Source organism: Sapajus apella, unplaced genomic scaffold, assembly GCF_009761245.1.
Source record: "Sapajus apella isolate SASKATOON/1434 unplaced genomic scaffold, GSC_monkey_1.0 scaffold42, whole genome shotgun sequence".
NCBI classification, from domain to species: domain Eukaryota; kingdom Metazoa; phylum Chordata; class Mammalia; order Primates; family Cebidae; genus Sapajus; species Sapajus apella.
In genome coordinates, this window is record NW_022436982.1 from 12,045,299 (window position 1) to 12,070,687 (window position 25,389).

A 25,389-nucleotide genomic window follows, 5' to 3' on the forward strand; every position below is an offset into this window, starting at 1 on the left:
CCAGTAAACCTGGAAGAAATGGATAAATTCCTGGACGCTTGCACCCTCCCAAGCCTAAACCAGGAAGAAGTTGAAGCCTTCAACAGACCAATAACAAGGGCTGAAGTTGAGGCACTAATTAAGAGCCTAACCAAAAAAAGTCCAGGTCCAGATGGGTTCACAGATGAATTCTACCACACATACAAAAAGGAGCTGGTACCATTCCTTCTGAAACTATTTCAAACAATCCAAAAAGTGGGAATCCTTCCCAAATCATTTTATGAGACCAACATCATCCTGATACCAAAACCCAGCAGAGACTCAACAAAAAAAGAAAACTTCAGGCCAATATCTATGATGAACATAAATGCAAAAATCTTCAACAAAATACTGGCAAACCAATTGCAACAGCACATCAAAAACCTTATCCATCACGTTCAAGTAGGCTTCATGCCAGGGATGCAAGGCTGGTTCAACATACCAAGTCTATAAACGTAATCCACCACATAAACAGAACCAAAGACAAAAACCACGATTATCTCAATAGATGCAGAGAAGGCCTCTGACAAAATTCAACAGCCCTTTATGCTAAACACCCTCAATAAACTAGGTATCAAATTAACATATCTCAAAACAATAAAAGCTACTTTTGACAAACCTACAGCCAATATCATACTGAATAGGCAAAAACTGGAAGCAATCCCTTTGAAATTCGGCACTAGACAAGGATACCCTCCCTCACCACACCTATTCAATATAGTATTGGAAGTTCAAGCCAGACCAATTAGGCAAGAAAAAAAAAAGGGTATTCAATTAGGAAAGGAGGGAGTCAAATTGTCTCTATTAGCAGATGACATGATTGTCTATTCAGAAGACCCTATCATCTCGGTCCAAAATCTTCTGAAACTGATAAGCAACTTCAGCAAAGTCTCAGGATACAAAATCAATGTGCAGAAATCACAAGTATTTCTATACACCAATAACAGCGAATCAAATCACAAGCAAACTCCCATTCACAACTGCTACAAAGAGAATAAAATACCTAGGAATACAACTAACAAAGGATGTAAAGGACCTCTTCAAGGAGAACTACAAACCACTGCTCAAGGAAATAAGAGGACACAAATAGGTGGATAAACATTCCATGCTCATGGTTAGGAAGAATCAAGATCATGAAAATGGCCATATTGCCCAAAGTAATTTATAGATTCAATGCTATCCCCATCAAGCTCCCAATGACCTTCTTCACAGAACTGGAAAAAAAACACCCTAAACTTCATATGGAACCAAAAGTGAGCCCACATATCCAAGACAATCCTAAGCAAAAAGAACAAAGCTGGAGGTATCCCGCTACCCAATTTCAAACTATACTACAAGGCTACAATAATCAAAACAGCATGTTACTGGTACCAAAACAGAAATACAGACCAATGGAACAGAAGACAGGCCCAGGAGACAACACCACACATCTACAACCGTCTGATCTTTGACAAACCTGACAAAAACAAGCAATGTGGAAAGGATTCCCTGTTTAATAAATGGTGTTGGGAAAACTGGCTGGCAGTGTGCAGAAAGCAGAAACTGGACACCTTCCTGACACCTTACACTAAAATTAACTACAGATGAATTAAAGACTTAAACATAAGACCTAAAACCATAAAAACCCTAGAAGAAAACCTAGGCAAAACCATTCAGGACATAGGCATAGGCAAGGAGTTCATGACTAAAACACCAAAAGCACTGGCAACAAAAGCCAAAAAGACAAATGGGACCTAATTAAACTCCAGAGCTTCTGTACAGCAAAGGAAATAATCATTAGAGTGAACTGGCAACCAACAGAACAGGAAAAAATTTTTGCAATCTACCTATCTGACAAAGGGTTAATATCCAGAATACACAAAGAACTAAAACAGATTTACAAGAAAAAAAACCCATCCAATGTAGGAGAAGGGTATGAACAGACACTTTTCAAATAAGACATATAAGAGGCCAACAAACATAAAAAAATGCTCATCATCACTGATTATTAGAGAAATGCAAATCAAAACCTCAATGAGATACCACCACACGCCAGTTAGAATGGCGATCATTAAAAAATCTGGAGACAACAGATGCTGGAGAGGATGTGAGAAATAGGAAAACTTTTACACTATTGGTGGGAATGTAAACTAGTACAACCATTGTGGAAAACAGTGTGGCACTTCCTCAAGGACCTAGAAACAGAAATTCCATCTGACGAAGCAATTCCATTACTGGGTATATACCCAAAGGATTATAAATCATTCTATTATAAAGACACATGCACATGTATGTTTATGGCAGCACTGTTTACAATAGCAAAGACCTCGAACTAACCCAAGTGCCCATCAATGATAGACTGTATAAAGAAAATGTGGCACATAAACACCATGGAATACTATGCAGCCATAAAAAAGGAAGAATTTATGTCCTTGTAGGGACATGGATGAATCTGGAAACCATAATTTTCAGCAAAATGACACAAGAACAGAGAATCAAACATGCATGTTCTCACTCATAGGTGAGTGTTGAAAATGAGAACATGCGGACACAGGGAGGGAAGCATCACACACTCGGGTCTTTTGGGGGGGGGCAAGGGGCAAGGGAGGGATAGCGGTGGGGTGGGGAGGTCAGGGAGGGATAACATGGGGAGAAATGCCAGATGTAGGTGACGGGGGGATGGAGGCAGCAAACCACATTGCCATGTGTGTACCTATGCAACAATCCTGCACGATCTGCACATGTACACAGAGCCCAAAGTTCAATTAAAAAAAAAAAAATCATGTGAAACAGAACTGCAGAGCAGAAATACCAACTGAATTCCTGAATAACATCTATGTTGCAATTGTTTCCTCAGGTACAAAGGGAAATTGTATCTATATCCAACCTATAGATATGTATTTGTAATATATATGTATGTAAATGTCAGTGTACTTATAGTATTTATATTTTTGAATGAACATCGTTATATAATATACATTCAAAGAATGATGAGATTCATTTGTATATAAAAAGTTTTTAGCTTATCTGAAAAGAATTTGGTTTAATTGTACCATTCTTACAAAGGCGTTGATTCATTCAACAAGCACATCAAACAAATATTCTGGGTCAAACATGAAAAAAAAGATACCATGTGGGCATCTTTTCAAACAGTTTATAGACCTAGATGCTCTTCTTAGATTTCATAACAAAATGGTGTACTGATTTCCTACAATCATCAGGATTGATGGTAAAGGGGAAGAAGAGCAAGTATAGAAATTGCTAGAATCCCCAGCCCATGTACCTTTAACGGCATGGACAGTTAGCAGCTGGGGTTGAAAGAAAGGCTGTATCATCAGTTCTCCCATACTTACAAATCAATGTGTAGAGGTATCTAAAAAGAACTTGGCTAGAAAATGGAGGGCCCATGCACCCCAAGTACAGGAGGAGACAACACAATCTCACACTTTGAATAAAGCAGCTGGTGGGGAAACAGTCTTCCTTTGCTCCAATGGCAAAAATCTTATTAGAAACCAATTCTGTGCACCACTTTATAATGCATCATTGAAGTCCAGCTTTAAAAGTAGATTGGATCTGGGAGGCAGGAAAGAGTCACGCCTTTCTTCTGCACGGCTGATGAGTAAAAACTAAGCAAAGGCCCAGCGATGTGTAGTCACGCTTCTAAACTTCTCTAAGTCTCATTTGCTTTGGCTCTTTTATGAGGTCATTTCCCCCCATTAACAGAACTTCTTGCTTCAGTTTCCCATAAGTGACTCCGTGAGAGCCAGGTGTGCACACATACAAGGGTGTGTACCACAGGAGAGAAGTTCCAAAATTACGAATCTTGGAGTACATGAGAGTTCATATGAGAGCTTTTTAATGTATAAATAGCCTGATGACTTTCTTTTAGGACAGACCAAAGGTCAAATACTTTCTCCAGTTCAAATTGACTGTTTAATCACTGCAAAGAGGTGGAACAAATACCACTCCTAACCATCTTTTATCCTCGGTGAACAAATGACTTGTGGCTCTAATAATGGGGACCTCATACAAGTTAAAAGAAATGGATTAATCAAACAGAATCCAGCAGGAGGCATAGGCATTGAAGAAACCTACTGCAGACAAGCCTCCTAAAAGTTCTTGGTATAGATTCCTATTTTCCTATTTTTAATTTCTGGTTTGTGAAGAACACTGCACACAGAGCCCACGACTTATGGCAAGGAAGAAACAGGAATCCCATCCCTGTGCAACAAACAGGAGAAAATGAAAAATATAGCACATTCTTTTGGAACTTAAGTTCTAGACCAAGATATATGTTGCTTTCTATGGATGCTCTACTCACAAATTAAAGATGATTATTTTCACTTCAATTTCTATGGAATTTCCTTGAATATTTGAGAAAGACATAAAGACTAACTGTACCTATGCAAACATATTTGGGCCCACTGCACTCTCTACCTCTTTTTCCAGGGCACACATCTGGGACTCCCCTTTTCTCATGCTCAGGCTTTTAAACTTCATCAGCTGTAATGCAGCATGAGATAAAGGAGACAAAAAAGGTTTTCAGGAAAGAATGACTTTTCTTGTAAAACAGCTTCCAGCATAGTCAAAGTCCTTCAAGAGAAATCTAATGTTTCTAAAAACAACCCTAAAAATGAGAGCCACATGTCTTTCTTAAATCTGATGTTGGTCCCCTGCCCTGCTCATGCTGGCATGAAGGAAAAGAAAGTGACGGGCTTTAGCTTGGCCATCAATAAAATAAGAATAGCCGTATTGTTAAACAATTTCACTACCCTTTGAAAAACACTTTAGGATGAGGATTTTTTTTTTTTTTTCTGAGACAATGTGCTGACAAAGTTATGGCAATAGGCCAATGTGCGTGGTTCTAGATAAGTCCCTGGAGAGAATATACAGGCAGTGTAGGGAAAAGGAACCTGGGCCAGGGACAGTGGCTCACACCTGTAATCCCAGCACTTTGGGAAGCCAAGGTGAGTGGATCATTTGAGTCCTGGAGTGCGAGACCAGCCTCGCCAACATGGTAAAACCCAGTCTCTACTAAAAATACAAAAATTAGCCAGGCATGGTGGTGCATGCCTGTAATCCCAGCTCCTCAGGAAGCTGAGGCACAAGAATTGTTTAAACCCGGGATGTGAGGTTACAGTGAGCAAGACTGCACCACTGCACTCTACCCTGGACGACAGACCGAGACTGTCTCAAAAGAAAAAAAAAAAAAAGAGAGAGAGAGAGAGAGGGATGGTGCAATTCAGCCCTCCATCTGGAGGAAGGAACCAACACATCGTGGGTAAAGTGATTGCCCAGGGCCAGTAGTGAGTCAAAATGAAACCTCCACCTGATTCAATGCTCCTGCCCCAACTGCCCTGGGGGGTGGCTTTACAGAATGTTATGATTCTGTTAAACAAGTTGAGGCTGTAGGTATGACTCTGGGAAACCCCAAGCTAAAAATGGCACAGCCTGTAACTCACTATTTTTGTCTGATGTCATCAGCAAGTGAAGGTAGGAGGTGCCTGTTTCTACACACCAAGATTCACTTTGCTAACAAATGTGCTATCAGGCAAACATATACAGGGCATTACCCACAAGGCAAAAAGTTCTGATTTTCTTCTACTATGAGATGTTCAAACCTATAATGAATCATATATATGCCCAAGCCTGGTTAATTAGAAGCCACTCAGCTCAGTCAAAGGCAGTAGCACTTAGAAGATAAAGTAATATGATGTGAGCCACTTACCTATGTAACTTTAAAATTTCTACTGGTCACTGAAAAGGTAAACAGGTAAAATTAACTTTAAAATCTTGTCTAACCTAATATATTCAAAATGTTAACACTGCAAATATGCAATCAATGTAAAAACTGAGATTTCATGCTAACTTATATTCTCTTAGGATCATTCTTTTTTTTTTTTTTTTTTTGAGATGGAGTTTCACTCTTTTTGCCCAGGCTGGAGTGCAATGGAGTGATCTTGGCTCATGTAACCTCTGCCTCCTGGGTTCAAGCGATTCTCCGGCCTCAGTCTCCCGAGTAGCTGGGATTACAGATGACTGCCACCATGCCCAGCTAATGTTTTTGTATTTTTAGTAGAGACGGAGTTTCACCATGTTGGCCAGGCTGGTCTCGAACTCCTGATCTCAGGTGATCTGCCTGCCTCATTCCCCAAAAGTGTTGGGATTACAGGAGAAAAGAACCTGTTAAAAGAAGGATCCTTGGCTGGGCTTGGGGCTTGGGGCCCAGCCAAGGATCCTTCTTTTAACAGGTTCTTTTCTCCTGTTGTTGTAAAGTAGTGTCAACTAGTTCACCCTCCAGCCAGTATTCCCACACTCTCAATGATGGCACTCGGTTATTGAGCAGGTTAACTAACACATGCAAGATCCCACAAAAGGCACTTGTTAGAGACTTTGAACTTCCAAGGAAACATTAAGATGGCAGGTTATCCATATGGCTCATAAACAGACAAATACTAGAAGACCTTAAGGTTACCTGGCTAAGATGTGCTACGATAGAATGAAACCAGATCTGATGGAAATACCTCTTCTCTTTCTAGTCTCCATCTTCTGACCCAACTGCTTTCTTGAAAGAGCCAGTATGTGAAATATCTACATTTAAGACATGTGAGTACAAGATCTGGGAAATGCAACAGTGTATAGTTATACCATTTAAGTAGCAAACTAACCCAAGACTTAGTGCCCAATTCAGACTTTACAGTATCATCTATAATACTTTATAAATCTGGATCACCCTGAATATGGAGTTTTGTATTCTGTTCTATTTAGCAATCATATTATAATCATTTTCATAAGCTATTACCTCCAAACACATGGATGTTGACAGCTACTGAGATTTTGATTAAGATGTCTCCAAAACACAGACTCTAGCCTGCCCCCTATTCAAATGACTGTTCAATCCCTCAAAAAATACTGACAGAGCAAAGACAGGCCAGGAACTGTTGTGGGTGTTGGTGATATGGTGCAAACAGGACAGACAGGGCTTTTGACCTCACATGGCTTATATTCTAGAGGGAAACAGGCATAAATATATAGTATCAGGTACAAATAAATGAAAAGAACATAACGCAGGGTGAGAGACATGTAATCATTTTAGTCTAACCCTATTATTTATTAGGTTGAACCACATGAAACTGCTGATATTCAACCATTTCTGACCTACAGAATGGGCAATTTCATAAGTTTCATGCCATCAGGAAACAACCAAGAATGCTTCTGATGGACGGGAAATTATAATGAATCCCTGAAAGGCAAGAAGGCACAGTGGCCTGGACTGGACAAATATCTCTCCCATAGCAGAGGCTCTAGGAAAAGGCTGTGAATGCAGAAAGCTCAGAGACAACTTATGGGAGAAGCAGCGTGGACGGAGGCGGTGGGCAGGGTGACTGGATGGGGGATCCTGGAAGGAGCCCCAGATGATTTAACTCTGCACCACACCCTCATCTCCATCCAGCCCTGGGGACTCTGTCTTCATCCAGAGCATTCTGAGAGGCAAATATTTCTACCAGGAATGGGGGAAGGGGTGGGCCCTAGTATAGTAGCCCCCAACCTTTTTAGCACCAGGGACCAATTTTACGGAAGACAATTTTTCCACAGAGAGGGATAGGGGGATGGTTTCAGGATAAAACTCTTCTACCTCAGGGCATCAGGCATTAGATTTTCATAAGGAGTGCAAAACTTAGATCCCTTGCACACAAAGTTCACAATAGGGTTCCTTCTCTAAGGCTGCTGCTGATCTGACAGGATGGGGAGCTCAGGCAGTCAAGCTCACTCTTGCCCTATAGCTACCTTCTGCCGTGCATCCCGGTTCCTAACAAGCCACAGGGATTGGAGACCCCTAACCTAGAGACCACCACTTTCCCCTGTGAATTCAACTACTTCTAAACCCAGAAAAGGCCCAAGAACTTGGTAGTCTATTATTGTTGTCGTTTTTTCTTTTTTGGGGCGGGGGGTGGCGTAAAGGAACAATATATATTACTTGTGCAATTAAAAAAAAAAAAAAACAAAACCCTAGCACCTCTGGCACCTGATTGATCGTATTATGAAGAGACAACTGGACACATCACATGCCTCCTGACAGGATGCAGAAAGAAAGATCCTTACCAAGAATTCAAACCTGGTTATGATCAGGCCACCAGAGCTAAATCTAGTTTACAGCAAACACAGGGGACAAGAGAAGTCACTAAATGACACTTAAGGATACTATTAGTAAAATCCAGAATGAGGATGAGCACTAAAAGACAAAAAGGAATAGGAAAAAAGAAGGTGGAATCCTCCAGACTAGAAGGCTTATTAAACCCACATGTGTAATGAATGGACCCTTATTTGAATAAATCAACCATTTAAAAAAAGTTCATGAGACAATAGAGTGGAGAGAACTTCCTAGATATCTAATGGTAAGAAAATATTAATTTAGGCTCTTAAAAAAAAAGTCCTTTTGAAGCTAGAATTAGGAAATTAAAGAATCCCTGATTATTATTATTATTTTGTGTATATGTTTAAAAACTCCCATAATATAAAGAGACAGTCTACAGACTGAAAAAAATGTTTACAAACCATACCTCCAATAAGGGGTTAATATCCAAAATGCATAAGGAACCTAACTGAAAGAAAGTTCTGAAAACACAACCTGATTAAAAACAGGCAAAGGATTTGAATAGACATTTCTTGAAAGAAGACATACAAAAGGACAACAGCTGTATGAAAAATGTTCAACATCACTAATCATCGGGAAAATGCAAATAAAAACCAAAATAAGATATCACCTACACCTGTTTGAATGGCCTTTTTGCTCTATCGCCCAGGCTGGTGTGCAGTGGTGCATTCATGAATCACCCCACCCTTGACCTCCCATGTTCAAGTGATACTCCAACTTCAGTCTCTTAAGTGGCTGGGACTACAGGTATATACCAACATACCTGGCTAATTTTTTTTTTTCTTTTTTTTTTGAGGCAAGGTCCGGCTATGTTGCCCAAGCTAGTCTCAAACTCCTGGGCTCAAGCAATCCTCTTGCTTCAACCTCTCGAAGTACTAGGATTATAGGCACGGACCACTGTGGCAGGCCACAATGACTATTATCAAAATGACAAAACATAACAAGTGTTGATGAGGATGTGAAAGAAACAGGAACTTTGTATACTCTTGGTAGGAATATAAATTAATATAGCCATTACTAAAATTCCTCAAAAAACTAAAAATATCAACTACCACATGATCCAACAATCCCATCTCAGGGTGTATAAGGAAATGAAATTTTTTTTTCTTGAGACGGAGTCTTGCTCTTTCACCAGGCTGGAGTGCAGTGGCGCAATCTCGGCTCACTGCAACCTTCGCCTCCCGGGTTCAAGCGATTCTTCCACCTCAGCCTCCCGAGTAGCTGGGACCACAGGCACGCACCACCACACCCGGCTAATTTTTTTGTATTTTTAGTAGAGACGGGGTTTCACTGTGTTGGCCAGGATGGTCTCGATCTCTTGACCTCATGATCTGCCCCGCCCTGGCTTCCCAAAGTGCTGGGATTACAGGCGTTAGCCACCGTGCCCGGCCAGAAAACGAAATTTTATGTCAAGAAAGATACCAGCACTTCTATGCTCCCTGCAGCATTATTCACAATAGCCAAGAAGTGGAAGCAACATAAATGTCCATCAACAGAAGAATGGATAAAGAAAATGTGGTATATATACATGACAGAATATCATTTAGCCTTAAAAGAGAAAGCAATCTGTCAATTGCCACAACATGGGTGAACCTGGAGGATATTATGTTAAGTGAAATAAGCCAGCCACAGAAAGACAAATAATGCATGATCTCACCCATATGTGGAATCTAAATAAGTCCAATGCATAGAAGCAAAGCGTAGAAAGGTTACCAGGGGCTGGGGTTCAGGAAGATGTTTATCAAAGCACAAAATTTCAGTTAGACAGGAGTAATAAGTTTTTGAGATTATACTGCATGGTGATTATAGCTAATGCAGTGTATTATGTATTTCAAAATTGTTAAAGTAAAAATCAAAGGTTCTCCAAAGATAATATGTGACGTTATGTTAATTAGCTTTGCTAATCATTGTACAATGTATACATATATCAAAATATAATGATGTACCTCATATATACATTTATCATTTGTCAATTAAAATTAAAAAACAAACACGATGAAAAGCTTAAAGCAGGCGGGACGTGGTGGCTCACACCTGTAATCCCAGCACTTTGCACTGTGGGAGGCCGAAACGGGTGGATCTCCTGAGGTCAGGAGTTCGAGACCAGCCTGACCAATATGGTAAAACCCTTGTCTCTACTAAAAATACAAAAATTCACTGGGCTTCGTGGCGTGTGCCTGTAGTCCCAGCTACAGAAGGTTGAGACAGAAGAATTGCTTGAACCCAGGAGGTAGAGGTTGCAGTGAGCCGAGATCGTGCCACTGCATTCTAGCCTGGACAACAGAGTGAGACTCCATCTCAAACAAGTAAACAAACAGAAACTCCGAGCAGGTCTGCAGCCCTGCCCTCCCAGTTTCCCTACCGGTTCCCACACAGTAACCATTTTAGCTGGAAACGACCAGCTACAACAGCCTAAATAAAGCATTTTGTATGACTGCTTACCTGTCAATGAACTGATCAATAATGACAATATCGCCGGGCTGAATCTCCTCCCTCAAGGAGCCACAAGCTGTGGTTACTATGACATGCGTACAGCCCTCTTCCTTCAAAGCCCAGATGTTTGCCTGGTAGTTGACCTTTGAAGGCATGATGGTGTGCTGCCTCCCATGTCTAAGGAAGGAGAGAAAAAAATCATCAACCTGTGATGAGCACACCACCACCTGTTTTCTCCTAGAGTCTAGAAAAAAAGTGATTCTCTAGCAATGACCACAGACTAACACAGGGGGTCTCCTAGAACCCACTCCAGTGACCAACTAAAACTAACATTTAGGTTCACTGGATTCTGAAAAGACACTTCTGTCTCAAAAACGTAGAGTGGCAGATAGACCGTAGTGCGGTCCCCATTGTGATGTGTTGTATGATGTGTTCGTGAACCTGAGACTTGCATCCAGCCATTAGAAAATGGCGAACGTGCTGTAAGTCACCCCCATGATTAGGCTCTACCTTACAGGCATGCACGAGAGCTTCTCCTGCAGGCCTTCTGCATGCTTTCAAGGTACAGCCTAAACATGAAGGTGACTTCTAGCACCTCCACCATATCCTAATGGCAAGAAGCAAGCTGCTGTCAAATGAATGGCCTGTGGAGCAGGCCACACGGCAGGGAACGTGAACCACCTCTAGAAGCCAAAGGCCTCCACCCAGCAATGTGCAGGAACTGAATTCTCCTATAACCACATGAGCTTAAACAAGGACCTCAAGCTGCAGATGAGGACCCAGTCCTTGAATATGCCTTGCAGGGCCTTGTGCAACGCCAAGCAGACAACCTGAGCTGTGCCAGACTCTTGACCAACAGGAACTGGGTGACGGCGTGTGCTCTTTTAAGCTGCTAAATTTGTGGTAATTTGTTATGTAACAGTAGAGAACTCGTACATATATCTTGAATAATATCTAACTATGGGATAAAAATGACTTTGCCTTCTCTGATAAAGAGCAGCACCAGCCTCCTTACGGAAACAACAACGTAGACACAAGTAACCCACTTCAGGAGCCCTAAGCCCACTCCCCACAGACATATAACTTCTACTATCAAGAGGTCATTAATGATGCATTGTTTTTCTTTAGCTTGATACGAAGGGGGGAAAAATGAACAAAACATTTCGTCTTGCAGTTAGAACTCAAACTGCAGCTTTGATCTTAGTCGTCTCATCTACTTTCCCAATCTAAGGTGCAAGGGCATGAGATCTTTGATCTCCTAAGTCAATATAACTCAACCCAAAATAATACACTGTAAATAAAGGTTGCTAAGATGTTCTGATTTTGCCAACATATAAAGACTCACATTTGCATCTTTACTCTTTCCAGAATTTAAGTTAAATTTAAATTATCTTTTAGTAGTAATATCTAAAAAGCTTAAAATGACCATACCTTGCAAGGAGGACGCAATCAACATTTTTTATCTTCCCCAAAATTAAGGCATCAGACGGCTGCATGAAATGGAAAATGATAATTAACTCAGTGATTTAAAAACAGGTATGTAAATTAAAATTGTTCAACCGCAATAGGGCTCATGGAATCTGAAGAGTCTGAGGATACAACTTAGACAAGGGGCAAGATCTGATTATCAATATAATCATTTAATCAATTACTTACTGATCCCTCTGCACGCACCGATTCACAGAAGGTTACCATGGGTGTCTGCGTAGGTACCATTTAGTCAGATCTATTTGTAATGAGTACCCCAGGGGACTCTGACGGTAGACTGGTCAAATTTAGATACGTCAAAGTTATTGGGCAGGTTCAAGAACAGGTGTGAGGGTGAAAGGCAGAAAGGGTAAGAAGCCACTGTCATGACATTAAGAACTCAGCACTGGAAATGTCTGCTTGTGTTAACCAGGTCTAAGAAAGTTATGGAATGACTTGAAGTAAGGAAGGCTAGAAAGACCTTTACAACCAAGGGGTTTATGACAATGAACCAAGATGACAGCAGGACTGTGAGGACACAAGGTCAATGTAAGAATTTAGCTGAAAAGGAGGGTTTGATTGGGACATCCAGATACAGAGATCTTACAGAAGGATCAGAGGATGCAGCAATACAGAATTAGGAGAATGCAGACACCCTCTCCCTGGCCTAGGCTGAGTGACATGGGCTGGGAGAAGCAGCAATCTCTCCTACAAAAGGAAGAGTGTTTTATTTTTAGCTCAGTTATGCATTCAACTAACATCAGGTATGTTCTCATTCCCCAGGACAATTCTCCCCACTCAGAAAATACTACTTGGTCATAATAATTCATCCTATTAGTCATCAACCTGTCCCCTAAATTAGTGTGGTGTGACCTATTAGCCCCATAATAGAAGGTGATTTGAATGCAGATTTGAAAAGTGCAGTTGCTGTGTCTGAAATGAGCATCAGACTTCTAGCAACAGATTTTGAGAAGTGATTTACATATTCAGTACCCATCTTCTCAAAACATCAAAGTCTGGGGCATCCGTCAGACACCTTCTCAGCTAAAGGAACCTAACGGCAGAACTTCTGGCCCTCTCTGATGGGAGCAGACAACGCTGGGCCGCCAAAACAGAAGCAATTATTTTTTCTTTAAAAATCAAGCTAGCAAGGAGAAAGGAAAAAGCTAACACGTCTCCTCCAGTTGGATATTAACCTTGCCAAATGGAGTATCCACATATTTTTCAGTTCTTCCTTCTAAAATTTCTGGATCATCCAGGCCTGTTCCACCAATTATTCCAATCTAAGAGAGAAAAAGAGATTATTATTTTATTTGGTAATTTTTTATTAGAAAAAAAAATTTTAAGCAAACTCATTTATTCATATGTTCTTCTCCATTCCTGCCAAGCCCTAGTTATATTTTTAAAATCTGAAAATTACTGAACAATCAACAAATATTTGAAAGTCTTCTATAAAAATCAACAAATATTTGAAGGCCTTCTATATTCTAAAAAGAGCCAAAAGGCCACCTTTTTGGATTATATCACATTTACTTCTGACTGAATTACCAGTCAGCACAGAGAGGTACTTTAACCAACTCGGGTTAGAAAATCAAACCTAAAAGTAGTCAAATATGGTAATGGAAAGTACTTTTTGATCAATTTTATTTCTCTGCCAAATGGACTATGGAGTAAAGAATGTTCAGAAGACTGCTGAACATGTGGTAATGATTTCTCCTCACTATTCTATTTGATAAAGAAATGAGAGGTTATCTTTCCTACGCCATTAGAATCACAAAACTAGGAGAGAATGCAGACAGAGGAGACTGAAATAGCATGAAAAGTTATCCTCATGTATATTCATGAAATCAATCATTCATATATATGCAAATTCATATTTATATACTGTAACTACATATATAGCATTTTCAGATTATCTTGAAAATCTTTGAGTTAAAGAAACCTAGCATTACCCTCTGAGAGTTGATCTAATTTGATGATTAAAAAATAGAAACAGCAACAATTACAAAAATAATTATTAACTAAACTGTTAAAACTAAAAATTAAGTAACAAATCATTATGGTAATTTCCTTGGGCTGGTACTTCCTAAAGGAGAAAGTAAACAGTGCAAAGCTAAAGAAATGACACTCTACTAGAAACCTAATTAATGCAAAGTCACCTGAGCATTATTATTCTTCAATGAAAAGCTTTAAATCTATTGTCACTTGAGTAACTAAATAAAGTAGGCTTCAAGAAAAAATTCCACAGTTAAGAATTCAGTGAACATATGAATTAAATAATTTTCAGGTCAGGTTACACAAGTTGAGGTCTATCAACACATAAAAAAATGGTTGCGTTTCTGACTCAGTTTCCTGAAAACAAACAAACAAGAAAATAAGGGCAATTTAGTGAGGTTTTTACTGAAGAACTCTGCCTGTTACCCACGACATGATTACGTAACTTGGGACTGACCCCCATGAATTCCGTAAGTGGCAAAGCCAGGTTTTGATACTGGCGCCATCTTGTGGACGTAATTATTAAAACCACAGCAGGTTAACATATTTTATGTCACCGAACTTAACATTATTGTTAAAAGGTAACCAGTATTATAGTTTTCAAATCAACGTTAAGTGTTCACTTAAGTCAATACATTTAAATAATTCCAGTTCAACAGAAAAGAACAAAAATTCATACGGTTTTAGGAAATCCCAATCCTTCCTGAGCCTGGCTTCTCCATCTTATCCTTCATTCTATGGACCTCCAAAGCACCACAGGTCATGAGAAGGCTAAGAAACCATCAAGCCTATGTCCTCACCTGGGACACAGATACGAACTGCTGATGCTGAAATTACGCTCAGCCGACTCTCTGGGGATTCAGCTACTAGCTTTTTAACTTATCACCACGTTGACTTGGCTCTTTCTGGGTGTTCCCTGAGCCATGCCATCTCAGATTCTGGATTCAACACTGGATGCTCAGGCTCAAATACACAAATCAAGCTGGGCTTTGTTTGCAGCGACCCTCTCAGTTTAGGTGAACTTTCCCAGCATTGTAGCAGTTGTTGAGAAATGCTAACCAGGTTTCCCGCTGAAATCCCTGAGCTCACTCTCAGCAGCCCCAAGCTTCAGTCTGCACCACCTGGCTGCATGATGTCTGCACTAGGTAGCTGGCAACTCAGCCCTCAGCAAGGAACATGTAGTAGCCCTGGACATGAAAGCAAGAGTGGCTACTGTTCTGGAGTAATCTGCAGGCAAGTTTATCCAGTCACTTAACTAGCTCCAGTTGTTTATGGAAACCCACATTGTGCAAGGGATATGGGGACAAGTGTAGCAACGGAGTCCGGCCATCCCAGGGAACTGGACCTCTAAGATGGAGGCCAGCAGGGCCAAGATGTGGCCAATGTTGCCACCTGCTGGTCCCACAGCAAAGTACAACTGGGATGAAGTATCCAAGCACTGATGGCCCAATTCTGTCATACTCCCTTGAGTCTCTAAGTTTGAGTCAAGTCAGTACCTGCCTTAGTAACAAAGTAACTGTGTCTGAGCACTGACACGTTACAGGCACTGTGCTAAGTGCTTCAGCAGCCTTATTTCATCATCACAACCATAAAATGGGCCTTATAAAATGTTACCCGTTTTACAAATGAGGAAAGAGAAACACAAAAATGAAAAATCTCGCCCAAAGGCAAATCATAAGGAGCAAACCTGGGATAGAAATCTAGGTCTTTCAGACCTAACCACTATGATGTGCCATCTCCCAGTATACCCTGGAGTCCTTCATAACATCACACCCTATTGGAAAAGATTTTTGTCTCCATGTTCTGAGACAACATGGTCAGAGAGGTCAAGTTCATGATCAAGGTCACAGAACAAGCACAGAAACAGTGACTCCGGGTATATAAGTGAATCATCTCAGAAGGGAGGACGACTCTCAATGATCTCATCCATCCTTAGGAAACAATGACAAGACCTTGCCAGCCCTCCTAGCCCAGGAGCATCAGTCCTCAGTCCAGTTAACTCTAGACTGTGTAGGAATTGTGTTCAAGACCTGAGATGGTATGTCTGCCCAGCCAGGACTTCTTACTACACAAGACAGAGTTCTGAAATAGGGAGTAAATCAAGGTCCTTGACAGATTTTAAAAGTTAGTGGCTCATGCCACACTTTTCCATTGGCTAACCACCAAATCAAACTTCTCAAAACTAGAACTTCTGCAGTAATAATAAAGCTATGACATCTGCTTCAGAAACCTAAAGCTGCCCACGCCTACTTACAGTGACCTGAACTACCTGGCGTCTGCAACCGTGACGGGGGTCACCATCTGCCTGTGCTTCCCTGGCCAACTCAATGCCGACTTACAGAAGCTGGCTGTGAACATGGTCCCATTTCTCCACCTGCACTTCATGTCTGGCTTTGCCCTGCTGACCAGCCAGGACAGCCAGCAGTACTGGACCCTGATGGTACCTGAGCCTACCAGGCAGATGTTTGAGGCCAAGAACATGATGGCTGCCTGCAACCTCTGCCGTGGCTGCTACCTAACGGCAGCTGCCATGTTCAGGGACCACATGTCCATGAAGGAGGTGGACAGGCAAATGCTTAATGCCCAAAACATGACCAGCAGCTATTTCTTCAGTGTGGAAAGTCACAGACAGCTGTTTTACATTGTTGGTTGGATCCCCCACAATGTAAAAACAGCTGTCTGTGACTTCCCACACTGAGGGCTAAAGATGTCTGCCACCTTCACTGGCAACTACACAGCTATGTAGATCGATCAAGTGCATCTCAGAGCAGTTCACAGGCATGTTCTGGTGCAAGGCTTTCCTGTGCTGGTACACGGGCACGGGCATGGATGAGATGGCATTCACCGAGGCTGAGAGCAACATGAACGACCTGGTATCTGAGTACCAGCAGTACCAGGAGGCCACGGCTAAGGAGAAGAAAGAGTTTGAGGAATGAGCCAAGGAGGAGGTGGCCTAGAGCCTTCTGTTACTGTGTAAAGGGTGGAAGTGGTGTGAGCTCTCTATTCATGCACAGTCTGTTCTCTGACAGCCATGTCTTACTGTATGTGCACTTGCTGTTCTTTGTGTCTTGATATCACATGTTCTAAACACATCCCAATAAAAGCATTTTCATGGTGGAAAAAAAAATTGTTCAAGAGCAAATCAATCCAAGGGTCTGACTTCTCTGAGACTGTGAAAGCATCCAAATACCAGCTCATCTGATCAGAATGGTTACTTCTAGCAATGTAGAAAGGGTGCATACTAGCCCCTACTCCGTCTATTTCTGCTAGTACCTGGCTGCAAGAGATTTTACTAACCCTTCTTAGTCTCAGAAACCAATCATCATCACTTTGAGGTCTGGCACACTGCTATAAGGAACCCAGCACTCTATAATGGCATTCTGAAAACACCATGACCCCAAGCAGTGGAGACCAGCTCATGCCAGGGAGACAGGCTGCCTCTGAATGCTGCAAGTTCATGATGAGGTATGCGAGCCAGAGCTGGAGCTGGCACAGCCCGATCTGAGCATTGCAGTGTTTTAGCTCCGGTTGCCGTAACAATTTTGGCAAGCACAGCAGACAGAAGCCCTCAATATTGGGCTGATGTGGCTTTGAGGCCTGTAAGGGCCTTGCAAAATCCCAGAAGCCTAGCTGTATGGGAGACAGCAGTCAACTGTCTCAGGCTGGGAGGACTGTTAAAAACCTGCAATAGGGTCCACAGGGATAGCTGGGGGCTCTATGTCTGACAAGACACCCCCTTCTGTAAGCCATCCTTGTACGTAACGGTTATGGGTGGAACTGTGTCTCCCCTAAGTTCATAAGTTGAAGTTTCAACTCTCCGTACCTCAGAATGTGACTGTATTTGCAGTCAGTTTTTAAAGAGGTAATTAAGATCAAATGAGGTCACTGGGATGGGTCCTAATACAGTATAGCTCATGCTATGGTATGAAAGTGTTCACCTTCGAAACTCATGTTGACGCTTGGACCCCAAATGTAGTGATGCTGGGAGGTAGTACATTTAAGAGGAGTTTGAGCCATGAGTCCTGGTAATGATCTATCCCCACATTAAGGGATTAATGCAGTCCCAGGAGAGGGTGTTCTTGCTCTCAATGGGTTGGATTAATTCCAGTAAGTGGGTTGTTATAGAGCAAGGTTTGTCTCTCTTTTTTGTGTGTTTTCTTTTCGTATCTCCCTGCTTCCCCTTTCATTTCTTTTAAATGAACCCCTTTTCTTAATAAATTACCCTGTCTCAGGTATTTTGTTATAGCAACAGAAAACAGACTAAGAAAACTGTTGTCCTTATAAGAGATTGGGATACAAACACATACAGAGGGAAGACCATGTGGAGAGAAATGGAGAACATTGCCATATACAAGCCAAGGCGACCGCCCTTGCAAGAAATCCACCTCAATCTCACCTGGATCTTGGAATTCTAACCTCCAGAACGGTGAGGAGATAACGTTTCTGTTGCCTAAGACCCCAGCCTGTATTGCTTTGTTATAGCAGTGCTAGCAAACTAATACAGTGACTCCACATTTTAGTAAGAGAAGCTTGGGTGACCCACGGGCTCAGAACATTTATGGTTTTTATTTGACCAAACTCCCCTTGCAAAGTAAAGAGATAGTCTAAAGGGCAGACACACCTGAAGACACACTTCACCTGCTGAAATGCCCAGGCATTTTTAGAGGAGGATTTTCCCTAATAGGTACTGTGTTTCTTAGAGCTCTCCTATGCTTGTAGAACAGCAGCAGGCCCCACCCACCCTCCTGAGCCAGCTGCTGGATACTAGGACATTTCCCTTCTTCAGCTTGCACTACCAAAGCCCAGGTCCCAGGGATTCTGATTAGTTGCGCAAGGAGTAGTTTGTTTTTGAAGGTCCTCAGTTGATTCTAAAGTGCACTTAGAACGAGCAACCTGCTATAGAGCCTAGACCACAAATTTCTAAAATGTGGGCTGAGTGTGGTAAGCCGAATAATGTCCCTGCGCCAAAGACGTGCTAACTACATCCTAATTCCCAGAACCAGGGAAAATTACCTCAAATATGATTAAATCCAGGATCTTGACATGGGGAGATTATCCCAGATTATCTGTGTATGGCCTACATGAACTCACAAGGAGGCAAGAAGGTCAAATGAGGAAAAAAGTGATATAACGATAGAAGCAGAGGGAGAGAAAAGGGGACGTGATGTGGGGCCATGGGCCAAGAAGTGCTGGCGCCTCCAGAAGCTGTGAAAGGCAAGGAAATGGATTTAGGCAGCAGAAACTTATCTCCTCACGGTTCTGGAGGCTAGAAGTCCAACATCAAGGCGAGATTGGGATTGATTCCTTCTAAGGTCAGTCTCCTTGGCTTGTAGACGGCAGCTTTCTCCATATACGTGTCTGTGTCCCAATCTCTTAAAGCATAACAGTTTTCTTAGTCTGTTTTTCAGCTGCTATAACAGAATACTGGGACAGGGTAATTTATAAAGAAAAGAGGTTTATTTAGCTCATGGTTCTACAAGTTGAGGAAACTGAAAAAGGCAAGGAAATGGATTTTCCAAGAGGAACCAGCCCTATAGACATGCTAATTTTAGCCTTGTAAGACTCATTTTGGATTTGTGGACTCCAGAACTGTAAGACAATACATTGTATGGGTTTTCTTTTTTTTTGTTTTTGAAACAGGGTCTCACTTTGTCACCTAGGCTGGAGTGCAATGGTGAAATCTCCACTCACTGCAGCCTCAACCTCCTGGGATCAAGTGATTCTCCTGCCTCAGCCCCCAAGGAGCTGGGACTACAAGTGCACATCACCATGCCTGGCTAACTTTTGTGTATTTTTTTGCAGAGATGGGGTTTCACCATGCTGCCCAGGCTGGTCTCGAACTCCTGAGTTCAAGTGATCTACCAAGCTCAACCCCCCAAAGTGCTAGGATTACAGCCACAAGCCACCGTGCCCAGCCAAGTTTTATTATTCATCTCCTGGAATGAAAGCTGGAAAGCTGCTCAGGGAGCCATGGTTCGCTGCAGGAACCCTCCAGAATGTTCTCTATCTGGGTGCCAAAGGCTAGTTTGGCCCTCTGTATAGTCAGAAATACCACCTGCCTGTGGCTAACGCTGGAGGACAATGTCTCCCGGAGGTTCTCTCACACAGCGACTGTGTTAATCCCATGGCCTCTGGCTCCTGCTGCCTCTCTCCATGGCTACCCCCCAGGTAGTATCCTCACTTTCTGCCTGGACCACCTCTCACTGGAGTGAGCCACAAAAAAAGACTGTTTCCATTACTCTCACTCCAGCTGGCTCCCTCCCTCCCTCCCTCCCTCCCTCAACCTGCCACCTACTCTGCTCCTATAGCAAAGAGGCTCCTCAGTATCTCAGCCTCTGGCCCCCTAACCAGCAGTATCTGGGAGGAAGAAATCATACGCTCAACCTCCTTGGCTCCAAGGAGTCACTTGTGGTCCTTTACCTCCTACTCTGAAATGATCCACCAGTACCACCATCTTTTTGGCTTTCCAGGTCAAAACCAGAAATCATCCTGTTCTTCTTCCTGCACTCCCTACACCTTACCCATCTCTCTGCTCTACCTGAAAATTCTATCCGCAATCTGATTATTCCTCACCACCTCCAAGGCTTCCACCCTAGACTTCAGCACCAGCACCAAGGCTTCTGGCCTGGCCTCTTAGCTCTCCCTCTCCCCTGCCCCCCACCGGCTATTCTGTACTGGCAGCCAGTGTAATCATTTAAAAATGTAAATCAAGTGCTACCTCCTGCTTTTACCCTTCGACAGCTTTCAAAACATTTAAAATAAAATTAAATTTCTTGATCATGGTCTACAAGAATGGCCTTACGAGCTGCATCCACCCAATTCTCACTGTGCATCTGTGATTTCCATTCCTACCACATTGAGCTGACTTTTGTGAAACCCTGGTTTTCGCTGTCCTGACCCTCATCTCTATCCTCAGGTCTTCACTTGGATCTTTATCCTTATTTACACTATCAGCTTGTTTAAGTCCATTCAAGCTGCTGTAACAAAATATCTTAGGACTGGGTGACTTATAAACAGCAGAAATTTCTCACTGTCTGGAGGCTTGGCAAGTTCAAGGTCACAGCACATTGTGTCTGGTGAAGGCCCATGTTTGGCTCATAGATGGTGTCCTCTCACTTAATGGAAGGAACAAGACAGCTCTCTAGGGCCCCTTTTGTAAGGGCACTTATTCCATTCATGAGGGCTCTACCTTTATAACCTAATCACCCTCAAAGCCCCATCTCCTAATATATTCACATTGGCGATTAGATTTCAACATACAGATTTTGGAGGCAGACCACTGCAGAGCTTAAAATCTACCTCCCTAGGAGTCTTTTCTGACACCCCTTACCCAACTGACTCTTACTGCTGTTTTGCTTTCATGCCAGTTGGTTTTGCAGCCTGACTACAATATAAACTTGAAGAAAATAGAGGACTTGCTTATTCAAAGATGCATCCTCAGTGTCTGGCAGGTATTCAATAAATATTTTTGAATTGGATTCCACCAGTAGATGGCTAGATTTGAAAGATATGCCAAATATTATACTGCCAATCCAAAACTCAGTGGAATCTTTCACTTGCATGACCTAACTGCACCTCTTAAATTGAGAATAAATTTAAGATCCATCCCCTGTTCATATCTCTATTTTAGAAAGAGAGTACTTGGGCTGACATTAAAGGAGTACCTAGAACTGGGCTGAGTGTATTACATGTTACTGTATTTAAATCCAGCAATCTCTCAAAGTAGTTATTACTAACTCTAGCCTCACAGCTGAGGACCCTAAGGCTGAGGGGTTTATTTGCTGATGAGGAAGTGATGGCACTGGGATATGAACCTGGGTCTCGTCTCTACAGCTTTTTCTTCCCCTCACCACCTTGAGCTGAGCTGCAGCCCCTCCTCTTCCAACTGAACTGTTGTTTCATAAACGACCAGATGAAATGATGGCAGTGAATCAAACCACACACACCACCTGCCAGTGACACCAGTGGGGCTCAGACACACATGCCTCCTACACCTAATACTTGGGTGGGATCCAGTGAGGACCAAGTGGCGGCCTGCTTCATGCATGCACTCTGCCTCCCTCTTCAAGATGAACATTCTATAAAGTACTCATCTTTTACTGTGCATTCAGTCACAAGAAAACAGGGCAGAGAGACCACACTTCAGATTTCAGAAATGCCTCACATCTAGTTGGTGGAGTGCCAGGCTCTAGGCCCAATTCTGTCATTCTTTAGGTCCAGCTGTATAATTCTGGGCCCCTTAGCTGACCTTTCTGGGCCTTAACTTTACACACACAAAAGGGGTCTGTGTGGCTATATGATGGTCTTGAAGAAACACTCCAGCTCCATCATTCTATAATTTGGGAATAGGACGTGGTTTTTATTAACCTATTTTACTCTGGACACTGGCACCTCACATTTTCTATATAGAATGTTGCCTTAGAAGTCTGGGGAATATGGTGTTGGCATCGTAGAATCTCAACAGCAAAGCTGTCATCTGTTCTAAACTAAAAGAAAAATCAACAGGCAGTCCTAGCACCATATGTACCTCTTAATTTTATATCCAGAAGCCAGCCAAGACCAAAAATATACATTATTCAATATTTACATCAGGCCTCTGAGAATCACATTGCCCATTCTGCACTTAAATGCACTGCATTAATTTGAAAGGAAAGGGTGTGGCAAGGGGAATGCTAACCAGATTAATCACCATCTCTCTGTTTTTAGTGGCACTTTAAGTGTATTCCTGTAAGGAGAAGGTGAAAAGTTGTGGCCTAATGACATCTAACACAATAACTTAATAACTATTGGGGAAAAGATCATTCAAAATTAATCTCAGTTCCCCCTTATAAGCACTACCACTTAATAAGCTTCAACCATGTGCAATACAGACAATATAATTCTAGCCCTCCTGGCAAATTCTGCAGTAAAGTTCTCAGTTTATACGTGGGTACCTAAGGGAAGTAACATACTTCACGCAAGTTTCATGAAAACCATTTCTGCCATGCCATGAAGGCAGGGGCGAGGCCTTCTATATATATTTGCCGGATGTAAGATTCTTTTCAAAATGACAAAATAAGTTTCATACGTAAGTCTGGTTGCAACACCCTTTACCATTCCTCTCATTTTAAAGGCCTCATTTAAACCTTCAAGGGCTTAATAAACTAATCTGGCTGATTACACATTGACCGCAGAGATCGCCTTCTCCCTGGAAAACCGCAGTCAAGCGTAGGGAGCGGAGATGCTTTGGAGAAGATAGCAATCTTCCTATCCCATAGGCCAAAAATTTCTAAAAATCAAATAAGTTAGCTGCGTTCTTAGCCAGTAATAAACTGCCTGAAAGAGCTCTTAAGTTTTAGCAATTTTTCTTTATGTGCTGTAATTCTCTCTCCGGACACTAACCAGGGGAGAAGTGTTTAAAACCCCAGGGAAGCCAGCTGCTACTCTGAGAACTCGTGCCCTCCTCTGCACAAAGCCTCCCACTGCACAATGATCCCTTGTATCCAGGACCCGGAGGGCCTAGGGCACAAGGAAATTGAACTCTAACTTGCAAGGCTGCAAAACAAAGCAGTTTCAAGCCAGAGGCCTTCAAATGGTGAAGTCCCAAAATGGGACGCCTGTACTTCTTTTCTGTGCTTTTAAAAAAGTCTCGGAATCCGTACAGCATTACGGTGCTGGGAAAAACTTCAGCATGGAGAAGGCCCACGTTTAGAGGAAAAAAGCCGGAAGCAAGCAAAAGAGCAAGTAAGCAGTTCTCCCACGTGGGCCTCAGGCAGCAAGCGGAGTCAGAGAGCGGAAGCCGAAGTCCCGCAAGGCACTAAGAGACGGTCACAGAAGCTGCAGGCGCCCAGACACCTGGGCCACCTGCTGGCTCCAGCCGGGTGCCTTTCTTGGAAGAAGAGTGGTGCTCGGGAATGGCGGCGGCATGGGCGCAGCTTCTCACACCCACGACCCCTCTTTCCAAAGGGGTGCCGACCCCCTGTGGGGTGCGGGTGCAGATGAGCCAAAAGGTGGTGTGTGTGTGTGTGTGTGTGAGGGGTCGTTTGCAAGCATACCCTCTCCTCGCGCGGCAAGTGAGTCCCGAGTGCCGCGTCCCAGTCCCTCCCGGCCACTGCAGGGGCGCAAAGGCAGGGCGCACAGCCCCCCGAGGCGCGGTCCCCCGGGGCGGAGGCGAGAAGGCACCCGGCAGGGCGGACCGCTGCACCTGGGAGGGCTCATCTCACCTTCACGACGGTGGTGGTGGTGCTTGAAGCCATGTCTGCACGGGAAAGGAAGCTGCAGTGGGCGAGCACTCGGGACTAAGGGAACCAAACGAGCCAAAGAGCTGCAGCTGTGCCAACCTCACAGCGCGGGAGTCGGCAGTGCGGAGACCCGGGGCGGGCCCTGGCTCCTCCTCTTCCTCCCCGGGACAGCTGGATTGGCTGCTTGCGTGGGATCTCCGCCGCCACCCCTTCCCCAAATCGAAGTTCCCGCGTTCCGCCCCTTTTGCAGACCTTTCCGGTTCCCCAGATTTTTGTTGTTTTTTTCATCCACAGTTACGACTAACGGATGACGATCATAATGGAGGCCATTTATGGAGCTCTGTATTGTTCCAGACTGTGTGTTTTGCCCTTTAATTGGTCCACTTAACTTTCACAAAAACCCTGTAAGGAAGAGCAGCCCTCCCTGCTTGGCCCAATGTTAGCGGCGTCGGAGGCCTGGGCTGCAAAGTCAGGCCCCGCGGCGTTCCAGAAGTTCTCGCGGGAGGGAGAATCCTCCTCAGGAGGGAACGGGCGGCCCCTGAGATTCTCTGGGGCAGTTAACGCGGGGCGGCGGCCGCGGCAGGGACGGCGTTTGCCCTTCCTTCGGCTGCGAACCCGCCGCGGGTTTGCGCATTTCCTTCATTCCTAGAGGACAGAGCTGGGATGGACTTGACCGTAGGCGCAGGGATGACGAAAGGGAAATACACGGAACAACGTGCTACTGGATAATCTTTCTGATTTACAAACTACGATTTACTAATTTTCAGTTTGAGGGGCGGCTCTTAAGGGGTTGGGACCCTGCGCAACTCCTGCTCTACCCGGCAGGGGGCATCTTTAATCCTTTCTACACCGCAGCGGCATCCAATACACCTGGATTCAGGTTCCAGATTCGGGTCTCCATCATTCAACACTAGCAGGACACACGCGCGCGCGCGCACACACACACACACACACACACACACACACACACGCCCTTTAGAAAGATAATCTCACACACACACACTAGCCCTTTAGAGGGATAATCCCTCATTCTCAAAGCCCTCATCCCTTTTCTACTGGGATAATCCAATTTAACCTTCCTGGATGGATGAAGCGCTCTGAGACAAAATAATGGGTAGCAAG

General features: G+C 43.2%; 1 protein-coding gene across 2 annotated transcripts in view; it reads right to left on the reverse strand.

The window, feature by feature from the left end:
- Positions 1-24,483, reverse strand: part of MTAP (methylthioadenosine phosphorylase) — a 94,212-nt gene extending 69,729 nt beyond the window's left edge. For both annotated transcript variants that reach the window (XM_032300063.1, XM_032300062.1), the window contains exons 1-4: positions 24,250-24,483; positions 13,249-13,335; positions 12,017-12,075; positions 10,595-10,762 (exon numbers count right to left, since the gene is read on the reverse strand). In XM_032300063.1, coding sequence (XP_032155954.1) covers positions 10,595-10,762; positions 12,017-12,075; positions 13,249-13,335; positions 24,250-24,282 — 347 coding nt within the window. In that variant the 5' untranslated portion in view covers positions 24,283-24,483. The remainder of the gene's footprint in view (positions 1-10,594; positions 10,763-12,016; positions 12,076-13,248; positions 13,336-24,249) is intronic.
- Between the last annotated feature and the right edge of the window lie 906 nt (positions 24,484-25,389).